This window comes from Poecile atricapillus, chromosome 15, assembly GCF_030490865.1.
Source record: "Poecile atricapillus isolate bPoeAtr1 chromosome 15, bPoeAtr1.hap1, whole genome shotgun sequence".
Lineage (NCBI taxonomy): Eukaryota > Metazoa > Chordata > Aves > Passeriformes > Paridae > Poecile > Poecile atricapillus.
The window spans coordinates 15,204,276-15,229,101 of NC_081263.1; the positions used below are offsets into that span (position 1 = coordinate 15,204,276).

The window sequence follows — 24,826 nt, forward strand, 5'->3', positions numbered from 1 at the left end:
ACACACACTGCAGGGATGGGGCACCACTCTGAGGACACACACTGCAGGGATGGGGCACCACTGTGGGGACACACACTGCAGGGATGGGGCACCACTGTGGGGACACACACTGCAGGGATGGGGCACCACTGTGGGGACACACACTGCAGGGATGGGGCACCACTCTGAGGACACACACTGCAGGGATGGGGCACCACTGTGGGGACACACACTGCAGGGATGGGGCACCACTGTGGGGACACACACTGCAGGGATGGGGCACCACTGTGGGGACACACACTGCAGGGATGGGGCACCACTCTGAGGACACACACTGCAGGGATGGGGCACCACTGTGGGGACACACACTGCAGGGATGGGGCACCACTGTGGGGACACACACTGCAGGGATGGGGCACCACTCTGGGGACACACTGGGCTGCAGGGATGGGCTCCTGCTAGCAGTGGTGGCTGGATCCCCAAGCACAGCATGACAAGAGCCACCAGGAGCCAGGAGCATGTGGAGTGATAGAGAGCATCCTTGATATCAAGGAATCCCAGAATGGTTTGGGCTGGAAGGGACCTTAAAGATTGTCCAGTTCCACCTCCCTGCCATGGGCAGGGACACCTTCCACTACACCAGGCTGCTCTATCCAACCTGGCCTTGAACTCCAGGGATGACAATTGAATTCCCCTGAATTTCCCTTCACCAATGGCACCAAGGGCCAGGTTTACTCATGGCCATGGAAGAACAGCCCTTCCCAAGTGTGCATCTCCCCTATTTTCAGCCTGGCAGCTCCCATTTCCCCTCTCCAAGGCATCTATGTACTGGAGCACTTCCACTGGGTACCCCCAGGATGGCAGCCCAGGGCACCAAGCAGCACAGCCTGGGCTCCTGCTGCCCTCCAGAGCTTTTCCAGCAGACCCTTCCTGGGTCTCCTCCCTCCTTCTGACCCAGGTTTGAAGGCAGGCACTCACCCATGGCATGTGCTGGGGTGTCACACCGAACAGTTTTACTCCCCTGTTGGATTTTCACTGAATTAAGGTTTAATTAAAGCACGTGGACAAGGCACAATTATTCCAACAGGGGCTGCCAGAAACAGAAAAAATGTAGCACCAGCATTCCTACCCTAAACCCTCTCCCCTGTGTGGTGGCTTTTTTCAAAAGCAGTTGAGCACATCTTTGGGTGACGTGGTGAGGGGCATTGCTCTGCTCTGCTCTGCCAGCACCTATGAGCTGAGATTCTTCTGCCATCCCAGTTCAGTTGGACAGTGCTCTGGGAAAAGTCAGGGGAAGGATGACTGCCAGGGCTCATGAGCCCCTAGGCTGCTCCACTCCTTTCCTTCTTCAGGAAGATTTTCATCCTGGGGCCAACCCATCTTTCCACAGCTTTGCAACCAATTTTACTGCTAAAATGACAGCCAGGGCTTCTGGAGCACAGGGACCAAAGACCCTGCTCCCATGCCATGGGCAGGGGCCACATCCCCCCCCCAGCCAGCCTTGGGGTGCTCCCTGCTCCCACCCTTCCTCTGTTCATCAGCCCTGGGCAGTCGAGCCCTGGGGCAGGCAGCACAACACAGAGATCTGTCTGTGCTGCCAGCAAACACCTGTGTGCCACTGGCCAGAGCAGGGCAAAAGCCTCTCTGGCAAAGGCTCTCAGATCCCTGAGGTTCAGGTTCCTGAACAATCTTAGCTTTTCATTTTCAAGCAAAATTGTCAGTCTTTAAAAATGTCATGGTGCAGCACTGCCTTCCCAGTATGGAGACAGGAGACAGCAGCAAGTGCTGGAGATAGGAACAGGGGGTCCTGCTCCCTGCTGCCTTGCTCTCCTGGCAGGGCCATCAGAACCTTCCACAAACACCTGAGTGAATCCTGGGTGTCCCCCAGCTGTCCTGGAAGGGAGAGGTGTGCGTGTTGATGGCAGCTGAAGCAGCCCTGCAGCATCTCCCAGTGCTCAGGTGGCTTCTTCCAGGTGTGTGTCCCCTCTGTCCCATCCTGCAGCCATTGCCAGGTGTGTGTCCCCTCTGTCCCATCCTGCAGCCATTGCCAGGTGCCTGAGCTGCCAGGCAGAGCTCTATCCCCAGCCATTAAACTTCTGACTTAGACATTGTTTTCTCTTATGAGTAGCTGCCAAATTTGGTTTCACTGGGCTGAAATTCCCTGCAAGAGTCTTTCTTTCCAGATTTTTAACTAATTTTGAAATTTCAGCTTAAATGGCTATTTCTATGGGTGTTTTCCCCCAGGACAGAAGTACTAAAAAGCTGTCCTAGGAAGAGTCCTGTCCTTGAGAACTCTCTGGACTGGGCAGGGTCCCAGGAGTGTGCCCTCCTTGGTGACAGCACAGGCCCCCAAATCTGGGACTCACCTCCACCTCGCACTCATACTCGGACGCATCGAGCAGGGTCACCCTGCACAGGGCACTCTTCACTTTCTTGGTGGTTTTCTGGGGTGACTTCTGGGTCTTGCTTGGAGTTGTTTTGTCAGACAGTCCATCGGTCTCACTGTAGTCCTTGTCCTCCATGTCTGTGCCCTGGAGCAGGGACACACAGAGGGTTACCTGGCACCACTGCCAGAAGGACACATGTGCAGAGGGGGAAGGCTCTGCACAGCACAGCAGGGCAGTCCCCAGCCAAGGCCAGTTCCACTGAGCCACACTGCAGGCTCAGCCCGGGTCCCTGGAGACCGGACACCTGCGGTCAGTTGAGCACCCCAATCCTCCTCCCTGCCCAGGCAGCAGCTCCCCAGCAAACACGGGGTGCAGCTGGGGCTCCCAGCCCAGCCCGGGCAGCTCAGCTGGGACATGGCACCGCTGCCCAGTCCCTCCCCGTGCCCGGCCAGCCGGGCCATTCCCACCCCTCAGGCACTGCAGGCTGCCACACGGCTCCCGCGGGCTGTCCCGCCGGCCAGGAGCCGTGAGGGCAGCGGGGCAGAGCCCGCCCGGGCCCCGCCTCAGGAGCTCCTCTCGGGGTGGCTCCCCCGGGCCCAAGGGCCGCGCCCGCCTCCCCGGGCTCCCTCACGGCGGCCGCCAGCGAGCGCTGCCTCTCCTCTCCATCCCCTCCCGTGTCCTCCTGCCTGTCCCCTCTCAGAGCCGTCACCCACTCACCGGCTCCATGTTTCGGGTGTCGGGCTGTGCCCCGAGCTTCTCATTGGGGTCGGTGTCGCGGCCGGCGGGGCTGGGCGCGGCCGTGGGGCCCTGGGCGGCCGCCCCCAGCTGCTGCTGCGGAGCCTCTTCCTGCGCGTTCCTCACCTCAGAGCCGGGGCCTGTCTCCGTTGTCATGACCGCCGGTCACCGCGCTGCTCACCGCCACCGGGGAGAGACGGCAGGTGTCACCCGGGGCTGGGGCATGCTGCCCGGGCAGCCGCCGGCTGGGATGCCCTGGCTGCTCGGGGAGGCTGGGACAGGCTTGGGATGTGCCCGTCTCTGCCTTCCTCGGATCCACTGCCAGACCCAAACTCCCTGTCCATGCACAGATCCATTCCCAGACCCTGATCCCTGATACAGATCCACTGCCAGACCCTGATCCCTGTCCATGCACAGATCATTGCCAGACCCAGATCCCTGACACTCACAGATCCACTGCCAGACCCTGATCCCTGTCCATGCACAGATCCACTGCCAGACCCTAGATCCCTGTCCATACACCGATCATTGCCAGACCCAGATCCCTGATACAGATCCACTGCCAGACCCTGATCCCTGTCCATGCACAGATCATTGCCAGACCCTGATCCCTGTCCATACACCGATCATTGCCAGACCCAGATCCCTGTCCATGCACAGATCCACTGCCAGACCCTGATCCCTGTCCATGCACAGATCCACTGCCAGACCCCAGATCCCTGTCCATGCACAGATCCACTGCCAGACCCTGATCCCTGTCCATGCACAGATCATTGCCAGACCCTGATCCCTGTCCATGCACAGATCATTGCCAGACCCAGATCCCTGACACTCACAGATCCACTGCCAGACCCCAATTCCCTGTCCATACACCGATCATTGCCAGACCCTGATCCCTGTCCATGCACAGATCCACTGCCAGACCCCAATTCCCTGTCCATGCACAGATCCATTGCCAGACCCTGATCCCTGTCTGTGCCAAGAGGTGGCTTTGCAAAGGGCTGGTGGCAGCAGCACGAACACAGGATTTCATACTCTGAGCTGGAGGACAAGAGCCAGCAGTGGGGAGGGACACCAGTGACAGGGACCCACCATGGGCAAGAGCACAGCCTCACACCCCATCCCTGCACCACAGCCAGTGGGGCTGCCCTGACCCCCTGCTCCCACACGCCTGCACTGGCTGGAACCCTCACTTGGTGTTTTCTAGGAGTGGGAGGAAAAGCCAGGGTGTGAGTCAAGGGAAAGGCTGCACTGACACAGGAAATGGCAAACATGGACAGCTCCACAGCTCACATCCGGGCCGGCTGGTTTGCTCCCCTCTGGCCACCCCAGCAGCAGCAGCACGCTGGGTTCCCACGGCCAGTGTGGGACCCTGTGGATTCCTGAAAAACAAACCCAGGGCCAGGAACAGGGCGGGGAAAGCACTTTTCCATACCGGGATGCTCAACATGTCTTTTTGGAACCTTTATGGTTTTGAAACCTTTTATGCCAACGCAGCAAGGGCTAGCAAGGTATCTTGGAAGGGTCCACACTCCACAGATCATGGAGCAGCCTTTGGACCATCACCCACTCTCCACTCAGGCTGTTCAGGCCCTGCCAGTCCCCCCCACCAGGCCATGTCCAGCTGTGCAGCATCTGCTGGGATCATCCCCACCTTAGTCTGAGGACTGTGGCTGCAAAAGGTGGCTCAGTTGGAACATCTGTGACCCTGTGGTCACATCACCCACCCTAACCACAGAGCAGCCACACCAGCAGCCCTGAGTAATGCCTGCAGATCCTGTTCCAATTCCAAACCCTGCCGTGGACATAGACACCTTCAACTCTCCCAGGTTGCTCCAAACCCTGCCCAGCCTGCCTTTGGATACTTCCAGGGATCCAGGGGCAGCCACAGCTTCTCTGGACAACCTGTGCCAGGGCCTCAGCACCCCCACAAGGCAAAACTTCTCCCCAGTATCCCATCTAACCCTGTCCTCTGGCAGTGGGAAGCCACTGCCCCTTGTCCTGTCACTCCATCCTGCGTCCCAAGTCCCTCTCCAACTTTTCTGGAGCCCCTTTAAGCACTGGAAGGGACTCTAAGGTCTCCCTGGAGCCTTCCCCAGGTGAACACCCTCAGCTCTCCCGGCCTGTCCCAGAGCTGAGGGGCTCCAGCCCTTGGAGCATCTCTGTGGCCTCCTCTGGACTCACTCCAGCAGCTCCAAATCCCTCTTCTGTTGGGTGCCCAGGGCTGGGGGCAGCTCTGCAGGTGAGGTCACACCTGAGTGGGCAGAGGGGCAGAATCCCCCCTCACCTCTGCCCACGCTGTGGGATCAGCCCTGCACAGGGTTGGTTTTTGGGCTGCCAGTCCCCATGGCCAGGTCACATCCAATTGTCACCAGCAGTACCCCCTGTCCTTCTCCCAGGGCAGCTCCCAACCCACCCAGCCCCCAGCCCGTGCTGCTGCTGGGGCTGCCCTAACCCAGCTGCAGGACCTTGCACTTGGCCTGGCTGAACTTCATGAGGTTCACGTGAGCCCACTCCTCCAGCCTGCCCAAGACCCTCTGGATGCCCCATCCCTGGTGGATCCACTGCACTGTTCAGGCTCAGCTCAGTGTTACAAAGAAACCCATCCCACACCACAGCTCCTGTCCCACTGCTGCCCTTCAGGTGTCCTCAGCAGTGGGAAGATGTGAAACCTTCCCAGGAAAATGACTAAAACTGGCTCTGGGGGTGGAGGGAATGGAGAGGAGGTGACGGAGAAGACAGGGAGTCAAGCCTACGCCTTCCGCCAGATTTGCAGCCAGGAGATCCCGGGAACATCCCCCTCCCGTGCCTGCGCTGGCTGCGTGCTCACAACAGAGGCCTCAGTTCACAGCCAAAGGCCCAGGATTTCACCCCTTGTCCCAGGACCATGTTCTCCTGGCCATGACAGGCCGGACAGCCAGCCCTGAGCAGCATCAGCTCCTCCTGACAGACCCCACTGCCCGGCCAAGGCCACCGGGAGCTTTCAGAGGTCACCAATGGTTTGTTTTTTCCACAGAGGAAACAGGGCTGCGGTTTTTCCACTGCAAATTCAAGCAGTTGCTCGTTCCCAGCCCAAGTCCCTGCACGGATCATTCCCAAACACTTCTGCTTGGATCTCAGTGTGTGAATTTTTAATCAACATGAAATCTCTACAGTGACAAAGCATCACTTTGGGCCAAAAACATGCTGACTTTTGTGCTTGACATTTCTAAACTTTCTTCCAAACTGCTTCTTCCCTGCAGTGATCCCTGAAGAAATGAGGGGTTTATTTAAGGGTAGTAAGCTGGGAATTATCTCAGTCCCTTTTGCTCCAGTTCCAACCTTCTGATGGGGGGCCAGGAGCTTGATCCCAGGGACTGCCTTCCTGCTGAAGCCAGTGAGAGCATGGCACAGCAGTGCCAGGATGGCAGAGCTCTGCTAAGGGAACCTGGCAAATCCCCAGGGACCATCTCCCTGCTCCCAAGGCAGGGAATCCCTGTCTCTGGCCTTGCAGCTCTGCTGGGGAGGCTCTGGGTCACACAGGGCCATTGCTGGGGTCTCAGAGCTGTTTGAGGGAGCCAGGGCTGGCAGGGGCAGTGGCCCTGGGCATGGCCCCACTGCAGCTGAGCCCTGCAGCTGCACAGCCCTGCCGGAGGGACCACGCTGGCACTGCCACGCTCCTGGGCACAGCCACAAGGGCCGCATTCAGGAGCTGTTCCCAGCCCACCCTGGGGCTGAGTGGGAAGGCTGGGGCTCCTCTAGCACTGCCACTCACCCCAGTGCTGCTGCAGCCCAGGGTCAGCCCCAGCCTGGCAGCACCAAGCCCCTGGGGACGGTGGTGCCTGGAGTAGGACACTGCCACCCTCCATGGCAGCCTGGTCATCTGTGCTCACCTGCACCCAGGGTGTGGGAGAAGGACTCCAAGGCCCACATGACCACCAGCACCCTCTGTGCCTGGCTGGGGGTGCTCAGCACCCTGGGGACACCCTCTGCAGGGACCTGGGCAGCAATCACGGTGCCACCTGTCCCAGCCCTTTGTCCCTCTTCTTTCCCATGGCCTTTCCCATGGCCTCAAGAGCTGCAGAAGGAGATGTTGCCCTGGGAGCAGCTCTGTGCCGTGGGCAGGAGCTGTCCCTGATGGGAGGGGGCCACACAGCACAGACAGGGAGCAGCAGCCATGGAGCCCTGCCCATCCCACAGCACCTTCCCTATGCAAACTCAGCTCCTGCTGCCCCAGCAGAGACCCCAGAATGGAGGCCACGGGCTCAGAAAGGACACAGATCCAGAATGCTGCCAAAGGGGAAATTTCACTGAAATACCTGCTGTCACTAACTTGTAAAAGGTTTACACCACAACTGCAGTGAGCTTGATGGAGTTCTAAAGTTATTTCTTTCTAAATACTTTCTACAGCAGGAGCAGGACCCCATCCTGCTGGGCACCAGCCTTCCCAACACCCAGCCTTGCTCATGCCTGTGCCACTGGAGCAAATCTTGTGCTGAGGCTTTTGGAGGCAGCAGCACAGACCCCCAGACCCTGCCCTGTGCAGGACAGTGGCCAAAGGGTTCCTCCTGGCACGCACAGGCCCTGGTGCCCCATGCCTGGTTTTCAGCAAGGGCAAGTTTTCAGCACACAGCCGGTTTCCAGCAAGGGCTGGCTCGACGCTGCTGCAGCTGGAGCCCAGGGCTGGGGGATGTTCTCTCAGGGGAGAGGGCTGCAGCCGGATGGAGCTGCAGGCTACCGGAACAGGCACGTGGGAATGGTGACTGCAAAGGAAGCCTTAGCAGGATCACAGGCAGACCTGCTTGTCATGCCTGGAACCTCCTCCCATCATCCCCCTGCCTGCTTCTCCTCCCCTTGGTGTTTTCCTCCTCCTTCCCCTTCAAGCCGGAGCATGGATTTCCCAGCTGCTTTGCCCCAGCACTTTCCCAGCATATCCCAGCTCCAGCCTCTGCAGCACTCCTCTCCCAGAGCCTTCCCTTCCCTGCAGCCTGCTCTCCCCGTCCCCTGCCCAGTCACTCCCAGCTCCGGGCTGGTTTCCAAGGCCGAGCATCCCCCTTTTCTCCTGGGCTCCCCCTTCCGCCCCTCGCTTCCTGCAGAGGCTCTGCCCATCCCTGAGGCTTCACCTCCGGAGCATCCCGGCCACAGGCAGGCAGCAGCCCCTGCCGAGTGCCCAGACTGGGCTCCCTGTGCCCAAGGGGGGAGCACAGAGACAACCCAGTGACCTCCTCCCTCACCCCTGCCAAGGGCCCGTGGGGCTGACGGTGGCAGCAAAGCCCGCATCACATTGTGGGATCACACTGGGGGACAGACACAGCCAGAGACACACGGATGTGGGGGGCACGGGGCAGGGGCCAGGGACCTGCCAGCCCCCAGGTAAAACAGAGATTCTCACCAGGGCTATGGCACCCAGCACCCGAGCGGGCAGGGCTGAGCTGGCAGGGGACAGGAGCCTTGCAGCCATCCTGGAAACCCGAGGGGAGCCTGGCGGGGAGTCCTGGGAATCCTCCGAGGACACAGAAACAGCAAACAAGGAAAGCAGCCCCAAAGCCCCGGCAGCACCCAGCACCCTGAGCCCCAGCGCCACCCCTGGGCCCTGGTGCCACCCCTGGGACCTCACCCCTGGCAAGGGACACACAGATCCCCAAAGTGCTCCGCAGTGCAGCCTGAGAGTTCTCCTGTGCTGCTCTGCAGCAGGGCCAGAGAATCATATGAGCTGTTGATGGTGAAGGGGGGGATCAGCAGCACAGGGGATCCCCTGCTCCTGGAGACCGAACCCCGATCTCCTCTCGGGGGACTGGCAGGGGCAGATATCTGCAGTATCCCGAGCTGTGAAAGTGCCCGGTCATAGAATCACAGAACCGGCAAGTTTGGAAAAGACCTCCAAGATCCCCCACCGCCCCAGGAGCCGCACCCCTCCCAGCCGTCCCCAGGCACCCGCTGCCGGCTGAAGCACAGGGCAGCAGCAGCAGCAGCAGCAGCAGCAGCAGGGTGAGCATCGCGCAGGCATTTTGGGGGGCCCTACCTGGCTGCCAGCAGCCCATGGCTCCGGCTCGGCTCATCCCGCCCGGCTGGCGCTGCGTCCGAGGCAGCGCTTTCTGCAGAGCCGCCTCTTCCCACGCCCCGCGCGGTGACGGACGGATGGAGGGATGGATGGAGGGATGGATGGAGGGATGGATGTGCACTGCAGCCGTAGCCGGGATGGAATGGGAGCTGGGAGCGGGGAGAGCGGCTGCTTTCTCGGCCCAGCGTGCCGGGAGCATCCCCCGGGGATGCCGGTGGCAGCTCCATCGCCCCCCGTCCCCCCAAACTCCTGACTCATCCCGGGCCGGCCGCTCCTGCCGGGTCCTTCCCTGAGCACGCCCGGCGGGGAAGGAGAGCTCGGCTGCACATCTTTATCCCGAGGTAGCCCGGCACTGTCCCGCACTCCCGGGGGTCCCGGGGCAGCAAACACTGTGCTGGCATCACAACCCAGCACCCCGCTCGCCCCAGCAGGGGCGGCCGAACAGAGGCTCTTTCATCAGCCCTGTCCAGGTTGAAGAGCCGAGCGTGCCAGCCGGCACATCCCTGTGTCCCCTGCTCGTCCCCCGGGAGGGACAGCCCCACGGAGCAAACACGGGGAACACTGCAGGGGGTTCTGTAGCCCAGCACTGAGCCGGCACAGGGACAGGTCCTGCTGTCACAGCACAGGCAGGGACACGGGCGGGGTCCTGGGGGCAGCCAGGGGCTGGGGTACCCTGGCAGGACCCACCAGTTCTGGCACACGCTGATGGAGGTCCTGGGCATGCTGAGCCATCAGGAACCCGAGGGGACAAAGCACAAGTCTGGGGACTGGCTGGGAGAGCTCAGGCTCTGGGGATGCAGGCACTCACAGTGTGACCATGCTGGATGCAGAAGGAGAAACCCAGACTGCCCAGCTCCCCAAATGGTACCCATGGGTTGGGATGCTCATGGACTGTTCCCCCAGCCAAGAGCATCAGCCCTGGGGGAACCAGGTGGGCAGGGAAGGGGTCCCAGCCCCCCAGCTCTCCCTCTGAGCTCTCCCCGAGGCTGGGCACCTTCACAGGAACTCCTGAGCCACTGAACTGAGACAGCCCAGGGGGTCCCATTCTGACACACACAAGCCTGCAGCCAGGGAGAACCAGCAGTCCCGCACTTCCCAGCAAACTCACACTCCTCCAAAATCCTTGCCTGCTCTGCATCCTAATCCAAGAGCTCAGCAGTGCAATCCCCACAGTTCAGGCAGGCCAGGGGCCAGTGAGGCCTCCAGCTCCTCCAGACCATGCAGCCCCCATGGGAGCACCCACCATGCCTAGGCAGCTTCAGCATCCCTGATGACACTTCGAGCCCTGAATTTCCCCTTTTCCCAACTCTCCAGGAGGGTGCAGCCACCGGAGTTTGGGGCTGGGGGCTACCAGTTCTTGGCTGCTCAGCACTGGTCAGGGCTGGTGTCACCCACAACTGAGCAGAGTCCCTGGGCAGCTCCATCAGGTAGCTTGGGGAAACAAGGGCAGGAAGGATCTTCTCTCCATGCCTGGAAGGAAGCAATGATGGACCCAGAGAAAGGGGCTCAGGCTCTGGCCAGGCTGCATGGGACCCACTGCATCCTCTAGCCACTAACTGCAGAGGGGCCTGTGGAAACTTCTTGGCTCCAGAAATCTTGGAAAGGGTGGTCTGGCACTGGCTTCCCAGGGCAGTGGGAGAAATCCCCTGGGGGAATATAAAGGGCATAGAGATGTGGCACTTTGGGGACATGGGTGAATGTGGCCTTGACAGTGCAGGGTTAAGGGGTGGACTTGACACAGAGAATTCTTTCCAACCTCAGTGGTTCCATGACTTGTGAGACCCCCCAGGGTGCACAAGGACTGGGGAGACCTGAACAGCTACAGGTTTCTAAGGGGGTCCTGCAGGCACTTGGGCCTTGTGGCATCAGCATCTTCACTGTGCCCAGGGAGGACCCCACTGTGCCCTGCTGAACCCCTGCACTGTGCTAGAGAAGTGAATCTCAGTCTGGGTGAGGTTGGAGACACTTCTGGAGGTCACCTTGCACAGCCCCTGCACCATCAGGACCACCCAGAGCCAGCTGCCCAGGATGTGTCCAGGTGGCTTTTGAGTCTCTCCCAGGGTGGAGGCTGCACCACCTCCCTGGGCACCTGCACCAGTGCTCGGCCACCCTCCCAGTGCAGAAGTGTCTCCTGAGCTCACAGGGCCCCTCCTGTGTGTCACTTTGTGCCCGTGGCCCCTGGGGCTGTCCCTGGGCACTGCTGAGCAGAGCCTGGCCCCATCCTTTGGGCACCCCATGGACAAAGCTTCCACATTTCCTCTCTCAGGAGAGGCAAGTTACCCCCTTGGGCTGGCACAGGCCAACGCAGGCAGCACTCAGGAGGGGGAGGCAGAGCCTGAGAGATCTTCATCCGTGTTTCAGCACAGGGATGGGGCCAGCAGAGGGACATCAGCCATGGTGCCACCCCGCAGAAGAGCCCCCCAAACTGCCATGGTGACAACAGGCTCAGCAAGGACCCAACCAACTCCTGAGTCATCCCATGGAGATGGGCCTGGGCCTGATCCTGCACCTCCTCACCCAAGGAACCACACCAAGACACCTCCTGTGGGAAGGAGCAGTTTGGGGGCCCCACAGGTGCTCCCCCTGCCCCAAAAGTGCCCCCCAAGCAAGCAGTGAGCCGAGCTCCTGCACAGGCAGTGCTGTTGGAGAGTCCTCCCGTGCTCCTGCTGACCCCATGGCACCGTTTCCTCACATCCCTGTGATCCCACATGGCACAGGAGGGCACTGGCTGCATCCCCCACTGCCACCTGGAGCATCACTTGGTGACTCAGGCAGGGAGGCAGAGCCAGCTCCCTCAGACCACAGTGGGACACAGCTCAAGAGGAAGAGGTCAGGGTTGAACTGGGCTTTGGTTTCAGTTCAGTGTCCCAGGAAGCCCTTAGATCACAGCAGAGGATGCTGTGGGGGCAGAGAGGCACTGGTCCCACCCCATCACCCTGGCAAAGCTGCCAGCCATCCTTCTGGAGGCATTTGGGAGCCTGGGAGCTGCTGATAGAGCCTCTGACTTCAAGCACCAACATGTTCCTCATTAATTTGGTAGCAATAAAGCTGGGGTGGAGGGAGGGCTGGCAAAACCGATCCCTGCTGTGCTGGAAAGGCTGGAAAATCAATTGAAAAACGTCATCTGAACTAGCCCTGGTCACATCCCGCCCTGGACACTCTGGCACTCCCCCAGGGAAGGAGGGAAGTGTTGGGGCAATGCTGGAAGGGGCTGCCCCACTGCCCTGCACCCCGAGCAGAGGAAGGGCTGGCACAGCTCAGGGCCAGGGGAAGGGATGCCTGGAGCAGAGGGAATGTGGGCTGGGCCCTGGGCTGCACCAGCCCTGCTCACAGCTGGCTCTTGGGCCCAGGGACATGATGGATCTCCCTGCTCACAGGGGAACTGTGGGGAGCAGACTGGCCCAGAGCTGCTGCTCTGGCCTCATGCTGGGGGAAAGGACTCCCTGTCCCCTCCCTGAGCTCACCCAGTCCTCACAGTGGAAACTGAGGCACAGCAAAGCACCCTCCCTGCCCTCCCTGCCCCTCACCCAGGTGGGGGATGTTGGCATTTGGAACCAGCCTCACCCAGCTGCCATCTCAGGCCCCCAAGAGGGAAACACCCCATCAATCCTGGAGGGTTTAAATCCAGGTGAGGGCTCCCTGTAACCTCCAGCCATCAGAGGCACCCTCAGGCACCGCAGTCACAGGGAGACACTGTCCCCACACGAGTCCCTGCTGCCCTCTCCAGTGGGAGCAGGAGAGTTTGGGAGGCCAGGAGCTGTGGCATGGCACAGCTGATCCATGCCCACTCCAGTCCTTTCCCAAAACACCCCAACTGGACCACTTGTCCCTTTCAATATCTGCTCAGCTCTGTCCTCAGCACTTACCTCAGAGCACTCACTGGAGGGGCTGCTATGCAAATATTTGTGGGCTTTAGCCCAGTTCCCCATTTTTGGAATGCCTGGCTGGCACTTTCTCAACATCTACAGACACCAATGCAGGCTTTCCTCTGGTTCCTCCCCACCTGACCCTCTCCCAGCCACATTTGTCACGGAGAGGGGACCCTGTGGCTGCTCAGCCATGAACCCCATTTCCACCAACAGGCTGAAACAGGACCAGGACCCTGAAAAACCCCAGTGTCCCCAAACGAGACTAAATAACACAAGCATGTGCAACCCAGACCCCCTGTCCATGCCAGGATTGCACAGCAAGGAACAGGGGCAGGGCCACTGATTGTGGGATCCACCAGGACAGGGACAGGGACAGGAACAGGAACAGGAACAGGAACAGGAACAGGAACAGGAACAGGAACAGGAACAGCCTGTGCTTGGAGAGGACCCACAGCTCCAAGGGGATCTGTGGGGCAGATGAGGAACCCTCTGCCAGGCATGGAAACATCCCCCTGCTAGCCAGGGCACAGTGGCTCCCAGGATGCTGCAGGGAAGGACACAGCCCCTCTGTGGGTCCCCAGGGGTGGGAAGAAGGAGGATTTTCAGCTTTTGCCAGGGCAAGGACAGCTCAGAGGCCTCGGGGGTGCTCAGGCCTCGCAGGCAATTATCAAATATAAGAGAACAAATGTTTTTAAAGGAAGGGGTGCAAGGGAGATCAGAGTATGGAGAAGAGAGAGCGAGTGAATCAGAGCTGCAGCAGGGTGGGAGCAGCACATGGGCTCCTTTATCAGCTCTGACCTTCCTTGTAGGGGACACTGGGACAGGGGGACACAGAGGGGACTCAGGTGCAGAGGAGAAGGTACCTCAGTCCTGGCCCAGGACTGGAGCTGCACTGCAGGGAGCCCCCCAGCCAGCCCAGCCCCCCCAGTGCTGCCCACACTGGGCTCCTGTCACGTCCCCCCACCCAGAGGCAGGACATGCCCCAGCTCCTGTGGGACAGGGTGTCCCACTGCTCCAGGAGACCTCCAGGGCCTCCCACACCAGCCAGGCTCCCTGATATGCATCCTTGTGTTTTCCAGTTTCTCTTGGCCAGTGCTCTGGTGCCTGGGGTCCCCACAACCCCCTGGACTCTCGCTGCCCCCCAGGAGCTGAAATAGGAACAGCATCCAGGGAAGGACCATGCCCACACATCCCCCTTGAGCTGGCCCTCAGCAGCCTTGGCAGAGATGGATGGCAAGAGGTTCAGCCTGGAACAACCTTTCTTACCTGCCTTTGACTCTATTCTGCTAAGAAAACATTTCCCCAGTCTCACTCCTGTACAAATTTACAGCAGCAGCATTTGTATCCTCACAAAGCTGAGGAGAATCCTTTGGCATTCGCATGCTCGGACACGACAAACACCCAAACTGAGAACTCCTCAGTGACTTGCAAAATGCAAGAAAAAAGCCAAGCTCCCCAGTAGCTGTGCTGGCCAGATCCAGGACCCAGACCTGTCTGAGGGAGCCCCCCACTGCCCCAGAGCAGCTCCTTGTGCAGGGTAAGCCTCAGGGGCACAGAGGAGAGGTGCTACCAGCCCTCCCCACCCTCTGTGGAGGACACAGGGAGGGGACAGGCCGTGCCACCAAGCCTGGAGCAGCAGGAGTGGAGCTGCCCCGTGCCCACCTCCATGAGGCTCACATGCTCCCAGCCCCCCATCAGCTCCCCACATCTCCCAGGAGCTGGGAGCCCTCAGCCCTGGTGAGAAGTGCCCACACCCCATCCTGGGGAACGGCTTTACTCCCATTCCCTCCTGCTTAACACCCTTGAGACGTTCCTGGCTGTCTCTGAGCAGGGATCAGCCCTGCCCAGGCTGCTTTCCCTGCCTGTCTGCAATTCAGGATGTATTTCTAACGTGGGGTTTATCCACATTAATGCAGCATCACCAGCACACAGCCACCACACCCTGACCCCTCCTGCACAAACCCCGGAGCAGCCAAGTCCCCAGACCTGTGCACAGCACCCACCCCTAAAGCTGAGCTTTGAAGCTCTGTCCTGAGCCCTACAGCCCACGTGTGGCTTAGCTGGGTTCCAGCTGCTGCAGGGAAAGTGGAACTTGGAAATTTCCATCCTCTGAAGCATCTCACAGATACACAAAAGGACTAAAAAGGTGTCAGAGGAGATTGAACAGAAGCCAGGAATAGCATCCAGGGAAGGACCATGCCCACACATCCCCCTTGAGCTGGCCCTCAGCAGCCTTGGCAGAGATGGATGGCAAGAGGTTCAGCCTGGAACAACCTTTCTTACCTGCCTTTGACTCTATTCTGCTAAGAAAACATTTCCCCAGTCTCACTTCTGTTCAAATTTACAGCAGCAGCATTTGTATCCTCACAAAGCTGAGGAGAATCCTTTGGCATCTGAGTGCTCAGACATGACAAACACCCAAACTGAGAACTCCTCAATGACTTGCAAAATGCAACCAAGAAACCCCCCCACTATCAGGATCCAGCCTGGCACAGGGCACCTGCTCTGCAGAAGTCCTTCAGGGGGAAAGCAGAGGCAGAGAAGCACTGGCCTGGCCACACACTGAGGCTGCAGAACAGCCTCTGGCCTCACCCTGAGCTACAGCACCGAGGATGGGCCAAGGCCCTGAGAGGATTGTACCTGTGGGCAATTCTTATGGCTCCAGGTGAGGGTATCTGAGCCCAGAAAGGACATGGAAAGATGCCCAAGTAAGATTTTTGAAGCATGTGCTTGGATCAGTTCAGAATAGCTGAATGGATTTCAGCCTGGAAAAAAGGGCACAGAGCCCTTTCCAGTGCCTGAAGGGGCTCCAGGAGAGCTGGAGAAGGACTTTGGACAATGGTCTGGAGTGAGAGGACAAGAGGGAATAGCTTCCTACTGGCTGAGGGCAGGGTTAGATGGGATACAGGGAAGGAATTGTTCCCTGTGAGGGTGCTGAGGCCCTGGCACAGGGTGCCCAGAGCAGCTGTGGCTGCCCCTGGATCCCTGGCAGTGCCCAAGGCCAGGCTGGACAGGGCTTGGAGCAGCCTGGGATGGTGGAAGGTGTCCCTGCCATGGCAGGGGTGTGGAACAGGATGGTCTTTAACCCAAACCATTCTGGATTCTGTGATTTACAGCTGTGCCAGATGTGCTGGAGCTCCCTTGGCAGGCAGAGCACATCTCCCCAGCTGAGAGCTGCTGTACCTGGCAGGCAGGCTCGGGAAACGCTGATAAGATGAGGGAAAACATCTTCTCCCTCTCCCCCCTCCCTGCAGCCCGTTAATCCCCGCGCCGCAGCCCGTGGTGGTCCCGCCGTGAATCATCGGCACCGAGCGCTGAATCACGAGGTGAGCTGCAGCCTCCTCTGGGCCCCTGCACCCCACAATGGGGAGGGAGACAATGCCTCTCGAGGTGCTTTAACCCACTCAGCTCCTCCAGGGAGCTCCTCCATCCATCCAGCCCAGCCCAGTGAACTGCCTGTGGTGGGGAGCAGAGCGGGGTGAGGCTCCTCTGCAGGCTGGAGCCCTCTGCTCTGCAGCCAGGCTGGGAGAGCTGGGGGTGCTCACCTGCAGAAGATGAGGCACTGGGGAGATATTAGAACCACTTCCAGGGCCTATGGGCACTGGAAATAGAGAGAGGGAGAGTTTTTACATGGAGAGAGGATGATAGGACAAGAAGGAACCATTCCAAACCAAAACAAGACAGATTTAGATCAGATGTTAGGAAGAAATTCTTCCTTGTGAGTGTGGTGAGCCCCTGGATCCCTGGAAGTGTCCAAGACCAGGCTGGATGGAGCTTGGAGCAGCCTGGGACAGTGGAAGGTGTCTCTGCCCATGGCAGGGGGTGGGACTGGATGAGCTTTATGGTCCCTTCCAACCCAAACTAGTCTGGGATTCCCTAACTCCTCTCCTGCACCACAATCTGTGCCAGGGCTTTATCCTCCTCAGCCTAGAGAGGTGTTCTCCATCTCAGCAAACCTCCCTCCCTCCCTCCCTCCCTCCCTCCCTCCCTCCCTCCCTCCCTCCCTCCCTCCCTCCCTCCCTCCCTCCCTCCCTCCCTCCCTCCCTCCCTCCCTCCCTCCCTCCCTCCCTCCCTCCCTCCCTCCCTCCCTCCCTCCCTCCCTCCCTCCCTCCCTCCCTCCCTCCAGATCTGGACTGTTCCTGTCTTGAGCAGCCAGGGCAAAGCTCCTTCTGCCTTTCCACTCTGAAGCTCTGCAGCTCCCCACTGTCCCCAGGCCTCTGTGACCCCCCATGGACCAGCAGAGATCCAGTGGCAGTGCCAGCTCAGTCCTGCATGGAGAACCCAACAGCCCTGGTGGGTCACAGAAGCCCTCTAGAGCCACTGTGCGACCTGCAGGACCTGACACCTGACACAGCTGGGAAGTGCCTCCTCAGGTCCATCAGGTTCCAGCCTTGGTCCTTCCCAGGGCTGATCTGGAGGCTCTCAGAGAGCAGGAGGTCTCCAGAGCCCTGTGGAGCTGCCCAGGGAGGTCCCTGCAGCCCCAGCAGCTCCCCTGTGTCCAGCTGGGCAGAGGCAGCTGAGCACCGAGCGCTGCTGGGGCTCAATCCCACACCTGGCTCCTCCTGCCTGCAGGGTCTGGCTGCTCCTGCAGGGAACACACCCTGCAGCTGGATGGACCTTGGCTTCACTCCTCCCCTCTGCCTGGCTCCTGCAGCTCCCTGTTAGCTGGGATAGCACAGCTTTGTGATCACAGCTCCCAAATCTGCCCTCTGCTGCAAAACTTTCTCTGACCCCTCATCCCCGCACACTTCTCTCAATCCTCCTCTCCATGTTCCCTCTTCAGGTCCAGCTGTTCCCTCAGTGTTGCTCAGGTCAGTCACAGGTGGGTATTTTAGCCTCCAAGTCTTTTCCCAGACAATCACAATCTCTCCTGGTGTTCTCAACACCAGAATTCAACAGAATGATTAGGCTGGAAGATCCCAGATCACGGAGTCCAAGCCCTAACACCAAAATCTAGACCATGGCACGGAGTGCCACATCCAGGCTTTTTTTAAACACATGCAGGGATGGTGACTCCACCACCTCCCAGGGCAGACCATTCCAATACTTTATCACCCTTTCTGTAAAACACTTTTTCCTAATATCCAACCTGTATAGAGAGACTGTGTCCTCTCATTCTGTCAGTGCTGCCTGGAGAAAGAGCCTGACCCCACGTGCCTACAAGCACCCTTCAGGGATTGTGGAGAGTGACAGGGTCTGGCCTCACACCTCAATTCCTGCAGGAGCAGACTGGGGTGCTGGGAGAGGCTTTGCTCCTCCCCTGTCATCACCCCCACCTCATCCCACCCTCCCTGCAGCCACAGGCATCGTCCTGTGCCTCTGTTTCCCCCAGCCTCACCCCACACATCCATCCCTGTCCCCACAGCCCCTGCAGGGTCATGGCCACACTGTCCCCAGTCCCCAGCACGCCTGCTCCCCCCTCCCTCGGCTGGCAGCGTTTGGAAGGATGTCAGAGCAGGAGAGCACACTGCTCTCCTGCCCAGCAGGATGGGGTTGAGCTCACAAACATCACACTGGGAACATGAAGGGCAGTGTGAGCATTCCCTCTTCACCTCAGATGCCTCAGTCCCCAGCCTGTGAGCAGGTTTCACAGCAGCCCAGGTGAGCTCTGTCACCTTGTCCTGCCAACCTGACCTCGGCTGTCCCACCCCAGGGATGTCCCACCCCACGGCAGCACAGCACCAGGAAGCACCAGCCCCACATCTCATCTGTGTCCAGTGAAGGGAATGGAGCTGGGGAGGGGCTGGAGCAGCAGGAGCAGCTGAGGGATCTGGGACAGGGGCTCAGCCTGGAGAAAAGGAGGTTCAGGGGGGACCTTGTGGCTCTGCACAACTCCCTGCCAGGAGGGGACAGCCAGGGGGGATCAGGCTTTGCTCCCAGGGAACAGGGACAGGAGGAGAGGGAACAGCTTCAAGTTGCACCAGCAGAATTTTAGATTGGATATTTTGGAAAATTTCTTCACTGGAAGGGCTGTCAGGCATTGGAAGGGGCTGCCCAGGCAGGTGGTGGAGTCCCCATCCTTAAAGGTGGACAAGAAATGACTGGAAGTGGCAGTCAGTGCTACAGCTCAGTTGATCAGTCACAGGTTGGAGTCGATAATCTTGGAGGTCTTTTCCAACCTGAATGATTCTGCAGTTCAGGAAAGGAAGAGGTGAGAGGTCTGAACCTGCTGGTGCAGGAAATCACCATGGACTGCCCACGGGAGGCTGCTCCCAGGGAAACCACTGGGACACGTCCACTCCTGTCCCTCTGGCACAGGTGATGGGTCCAGCCCAGAGCCTGCCTGAGCAGGGAGGGCAGGAAAGGCTCCTCTGGGCTGGCTGGACCGGTCCCTTCCTGGGGACAGGCTCTGCAGGGCTTTGCAGGTGACTTCAGACACCTCTGTCCAGACAGGTGGGTGCTGTCCTGCTCCAGGCCAGCCTGGCAAGCTTGGGCTGTCGAGCTGGTGTGCTCAGCTCCACTGAGCTGACCTGGAGTTCCCCAGGGATGCTGAGCCAGGGAAAAGGAGCCAAGGCCAGGCTGAGGCACCACTGAGCACCACTGAAGCAGACACAGCAGACAGCGGCTCGTCATCGACACGGACTGTGACAGCCAGGCTGGAGCTGCCAAGTGAAGAATTGGGTCAAGTGGGGAAAAATCGGAGAGCAAAGGCAGTAAGGGTGGGATGATCTCACAGGAACACGCTCACGTGAGGGCAACAATCCCCTGTGACACCTCCACAAGCTCTGGGATCCACCACCCGAAAGGAGCCCGTGGAGTGGGGCTGTCCCACCTCCCCTGCCCTCCTGCAGCCAGCCCAGCCTCAATTGACACGTGTTGAATGTGTGTTTGGGCAATTATGGATTTACACGATGTCAGCAGTTGCCAGGAGCCCAGACATCTGCTGCTCATCATGCCCGAGCCAGGCAGCACGGAGACATCTGACCCTGCTGAAGGCAGCACAGGGCTCCCCTGCACAGCTCCCCCGGCCTGCAGGGGACAGGCAGTGACCTCCTGCCCACGGTGCCAGCCCTCAGCCGGGGTTAATAGAGCAGCCTGAGCTTATTCTGCAAAACTACACCCTGGAAACTGAGATCAGCATCCCTGCGGCCCCAGAGGCTTTGTGCCACATGTCAAAAATGAATTACGAGAAAGTTATGGGGGGAAAAGAAGTCACCAAATTGACAGGGAGTTATCCCCCGAGGCAGGCTGGAGTCAGGCAGCGATGGCAGCTCACCACGACAGCTGCGAGTGCCGAGAGCAGCCAGGGCAGAGCCCATCCCGAGGGACCAAACCCTCCTTCCAGCCTGCTCTGGCCCCAACCCTGCTGGCACCAGGAAAAACCAGGGAAGAGGAGCACGACCTCTGCTGCATCCCAGGGGGATGGGGCTGAGGCGCCTCCTCCTCCTCTGAGCCTGGCAGGATGCAAAGGCAGCGTCCTCCCTGCTCCCCCTCACACAGCAGGACACGGTCCTTTTGCCAGACATGGGAAATTTGGGGCCACTTTACACAAGGTTTCACTCCTACCCTTTTGAGTGACACCTCCCAGCTGAGTAAATAAGTCCAGGAATGAGTTGCTGCGTCCCTTCAGGAGCCAAGAAACACCTTCCACAACCTCATTAATGCTCAAATGAAGATGTCCCAGCTGGTGGGCAGGAGAGCCGTGAGTCAGCCCCTGCAAGCACCCAGTGCCTCTCCAGATGGAAGCACAGCACCAAGGAGCAGGGAGAGGGAAGAGCCAGCAGCCTCTGCAGCCTCCAGCTCCCCCTGGTTTCTCCCCCTGGAGCAGGGTGGGACCAGCAGCACCAGCACAGCCACCATGTGCCAGCACTGAGCCCTGCTGTCACAGCACTGTCCTGCTCTGTGCCCTGGGGATTTTCCTGCTTTCCTTGGCACCCAGGGGCCCCTCCCATCTCAATTCCAAAAGCCAAGCCCCAGTGATGCCCTCAGCCATGCCAGGGCCTCGACTGCACCTGCCCAGCAGCTCCACAGTCCCACAGCCCGTGGAGGTGACCCAGGGGTGATGATGCTGTTCAAGAGCTCTCCAGCTCCAGCCCAATTCCCTCACTCTCTCCCTGGGACACCCACTCAGCAGCACAAGCAGAAGTTTCTCTCTGTCACCAGTGGTAAAAAACCATCCTCTGCTCCCAGGCAGAGCCTCAGCTCTCTGAGAGCCATGCCTGCTGCTCACTCGTCCCCTCCCTGACTGGGGACAGCTGTCACACAGCACCCTCCTGCCAGCACAGCCACTTCAGCCTGCAGGCTCACAGGGACCCCAAATCTCAGCCCAGAGCACAGGATCCCATGAGTGTGCCTCACCCCTTGGGGTGCATCAAGGACAGATCCTCGTGGCAGGATCCACAGCAAACCAGGCGTTCCCTGAGCCTGCACAGCACCAGCAGCCCAACCTCACTGCCTGATCCCTGCCCCCTGCTCCAGGGAACAGCTCAGGGGTCTGGAAGTCCATTGGGGCTTTCTGCACAGCCAAAGGCTGCCCAGCTTGTCCCCCTCCATCACTCCAGGAAGCCCCATAAAGCCAGGAATGTGCCTCTTCCAGGGAAACACAGCCCTTTCAAAAAGCATGGCTTGCACAGTCAGCAGAGTGGGGAATGCACCAGGAGCAGAGAGAAGGGAAATTCATGATCTGATGGCCCAGCTGGGGCTTTCGGCTCTTCCAGCAAAGTCCAGCAAGGAGCACTGGCTGGGCAGGAGAAGGCTGGGGAGAAAGCAGGTGCTCAACACCCAGCACATGACATCCTCCAGGGCCACGGCATGCGATGAACCAGCCCTGGGGAGGCACTGAAGGGTAAAGCCATCCCCAGAACATCCTCCCCATCCTCCAGGCAGACAGGAAAGGCTTCTTCCCACCTGCAGGATGCCACCTAAGCCAAACACCCTCCCAGTGCCTTACCAGCACCCGGCCTTGGGAAGGGCACAAAGAAACAGGAGCCAAGGCCACAACGTACCCAGGCAGGGCTGGGGTCACCCTGAGGGACACCCAGGCCTCCTGTGCCAGCCTGAGTGTCCCTGTCACAGAACAGCTGTCCCAGAGGGGAAAGCTGCTCCTGCAGCATTCCACAGCCAGCCCATGGCACGCCCAGCCCCCAGCCCAGCCAGAGGAATTCCTGCAGGGAATCACAGAGTGCAGGAGCCTTGGGGCTCCCCTCTTTTGGCCCTGCTTCCCAGAGCCAGGCAGGGAAGTAGTGCTGAGGTGGCAACCCCAAGCCAAAGGGTGAACAGAGCTTCAAGACATCTCCCTTCTCCAGGGAAGGGTTTGGGTGATGTTGGGCAGAGATCAGGATTTGGTGATGCCCAGGGACAACCTGGGATGCTCTCCTGCCCCAGGACAGGGTGGGGTGGGCAGCAGGAGCTCCCACCGAGGTGCCTGGGAGGATGTGGGAGTGGCAGAGCAGGCAGGCAGGGCTCAGGCAGGCAGGGATGCAGGCAGGGATGTGCTGGGAATGGTACCTGGGAAGCTCCACCTCTGCCGGTTGCTTAGCGACCAGCATCCCGCAGGAGCCAGCACACCCAGCAGCAGAGGGGAACCCAGGAACCAGGCAGGAATCACCCCTGCTGCCCAGCAGCCTCAGAGGGGAACCCAGGAACCAGGCAGGAATCATCCCTGCTGCCCAGCAGCCTCAGAGGGGAACCCAGGAACCAGGCAGGAATCACCTCTGCTGCCCAGGAGCCTCCCCCTGCCCGCTGGGACTGCTCCACCGGGATGTGCTCCTGTGCACTCTGAGCTGCACCCCACAGCTCAGCCCCACCTCGGCCTGAAGGCCTCCAGGAAAGGGAGCAGCGCTTCCAGAAGAGACCCTCCCGCCCCAGGGCCAGCTGCTGCCTCCAGAAACTGATAAATGCTGCTGGGGAAGGGAAAGGACACATGGAACCTTCATCACATCTGAGCCCATCTCAAGAGCCAGTCCAGCTGACTGGGATCCCAGAGTGGTTTGGGTTGGAAGGGACCTTGAAGACCACACACTTCATCCCCTGCCATGGCAGGGACACCTTCCACCATCCCAGGCTGCTCCCAGCCCTGTCCAGCCTGGCCTTGGGCACTGCCAGGGATCCAGAGCAGCCCCAGCTTCTCTGGGCACCCTGTGCCAGGGGCTGCCCCTCCTCAGGAGGAACAATTCCCTCCCAATATCCCATCCATCCCTGTCTGACAGTGGGAAGCCATTCCCTGTGTCCTGTCCCTCCATCCCTTGTTCCAAGTCCCTCCCCAGCTCTCCTGGAGCCCCTTTAGGTCCTGGAAGAGGCTCTGAGGCCTCTCTGGAGACTTCTCTTCTTCAGGTGAACACCCTCAGCCAACAGAGGCCAACATCCCTTCAAACACCTCAAAATTCATTTCCATGGAAGAAAATGCTACAAGTTCACAGGAGAAGAGCAGCAGATCTCTAAGTGAAAATGGCAGCAAATTGGCTGCTCTTGCAAATGTCTTTTTGGGACCTGCCTGCAATTTATGCTGCTGTTCATCTCCCTCTTGAGGGAAGACAGATTACCTGGCTGGAAAGAGGATCAGGAAACTGCTCTATTAACCATGGAAAACCACAGCTGGAAAATAGACATTTGGGGGCTTCCTTAAACTATTCCCAGCAGTCTCTGGTCTTTCCAGCAGAGCTCTGACCTCTCACAGGTCAGAGGTAGAGAGTAAACCCAAGCTTTCCTTTTGACTTCACACCCAAAAACATGACTGATCACCAGTGCTGCAGGAAATCAATGCACTCACCAGCACCTGGGGGCTTCCATGAGCCTCCTGCCCTGGCACTGTCCCCTGGCACTGTCCCTGGCACTGTCCCCTGGCACTGCAGGAGGCCGAGAGAGCTGCAATTGGTGGCTCCCCAAAACCCCCAGCTCCCCTCACCCCCAGCCAGGGCATCCATCCCTGCTGGCATATGGATGTGCTGGGGCACAGCATCCCACACTGGCTCACCCACCAGCAGCATCAAACACTGAGGTTTTTCAGGGAAGTGGAGGAGAATATCTTAGGTGGGTTATTTTGGGGTTTTTTTTTGAAGATATGGTACGGAGATATTTTTTGCAACAAAATGCCTGTTGCTATAAGAGTTTTAAACCAAAAGAAACATCCCCAAAATTCCATTCTTCTCTGAGCACAGTTCCCCAAGGCTCAGGGGGCTGGTCAGAGACCCCACTAGGGCCAGAGCAGCCCCCAGGAGCCCAAAACTCTGCTCTGCAAAGGCCTGCGAGCTGCAGCTGGCACCGGCTTCCAGACACCTCTCCAAGCACTGCCTCCATCCAGGCCTGACACCACGAACAATGCTTGGGATTTATTCCATTTGCTTTGTGTCACTTGCAAAGACAAAGCTGAGCACTCCTTTCTGAGCTGCTGCTTTGGGTCTGACTCAGCCGGAGCCTCCTGCCCACGCTGTGCCCTGCGAGCCCCGGGGACCCCAGCCAGGAGTGGCAGCAGCTCTGGCACCTCCTGTGAGCCCTGTCATTGATCCCTGCCCCTCTCCTGCTCCCCAGACAGCAGCAGCAGGGCAGGGAGCTGAGTCATTTCAATCCCAACCTGTACAGCCCCATCCCAGGGCCAGCTCTGGGATCCGTGCACGGAGCCCCTGCAGAGCTGCTCCAGCCCCTGCTCCCCTTCCAGCTCCCTCCAAGGCCTCACTGCACAGAGAGACCCCAGCAGGGCCAGCCCCCTCCCAGGCACGGGGCAGACATTTTCTGGAAAGCAAATATTGCTGCTCTTCCCTCGCTCTCCCCCAGCCCTTCCATTTTACCTCCTGGACAAACCAGAGCACAGCAGTTGTTTTTCCTTGCTGTTTAGTCTCTCCCCAGCTCCCAGAGGATGTTCACTCAGCGCCTGCAGAAGC

General features: G+C 59.5%; 1 protein-coding gene across 7 annotated transcripts in view; it reads right to left on the minus strand.

The window, feature by feature from the left end:
• Positions 1-24,826, minus strand: part of EPB41L1 (erythrocyte membrane protein band 4.1 like 1) — a 64,393-nt gene that overhangs the window by 25,529 nt on the left and 14,038 nt on the right. For 6 of the 7 annotated variants that reach the window (XM_058850624.1, XM_058850622.1, XM_058850621.1 and 3 more), the window contains exons 3-4: positions 3,084-3,274; positions 2,346-2,510 (exon numbers count right to left, since the gene is read on the minus strand). In XM_058850624.1, coding sequence (XP_058706607.1) covers positions 2,346-2,510; positions 3,084-3,257 — 339 coding nt within the window. In that variant the 5' untranslated portion in view covers positions 3,258-3,274. Of the gene's footprint in view, positions 1-2,345; positions 2,511-3,083; positions 3,275-9,102; positions 9,198-24,826 lie in introns of those variants that run through there. The other variant, XM_058850619.1, reaches the window with a different exon arrangement.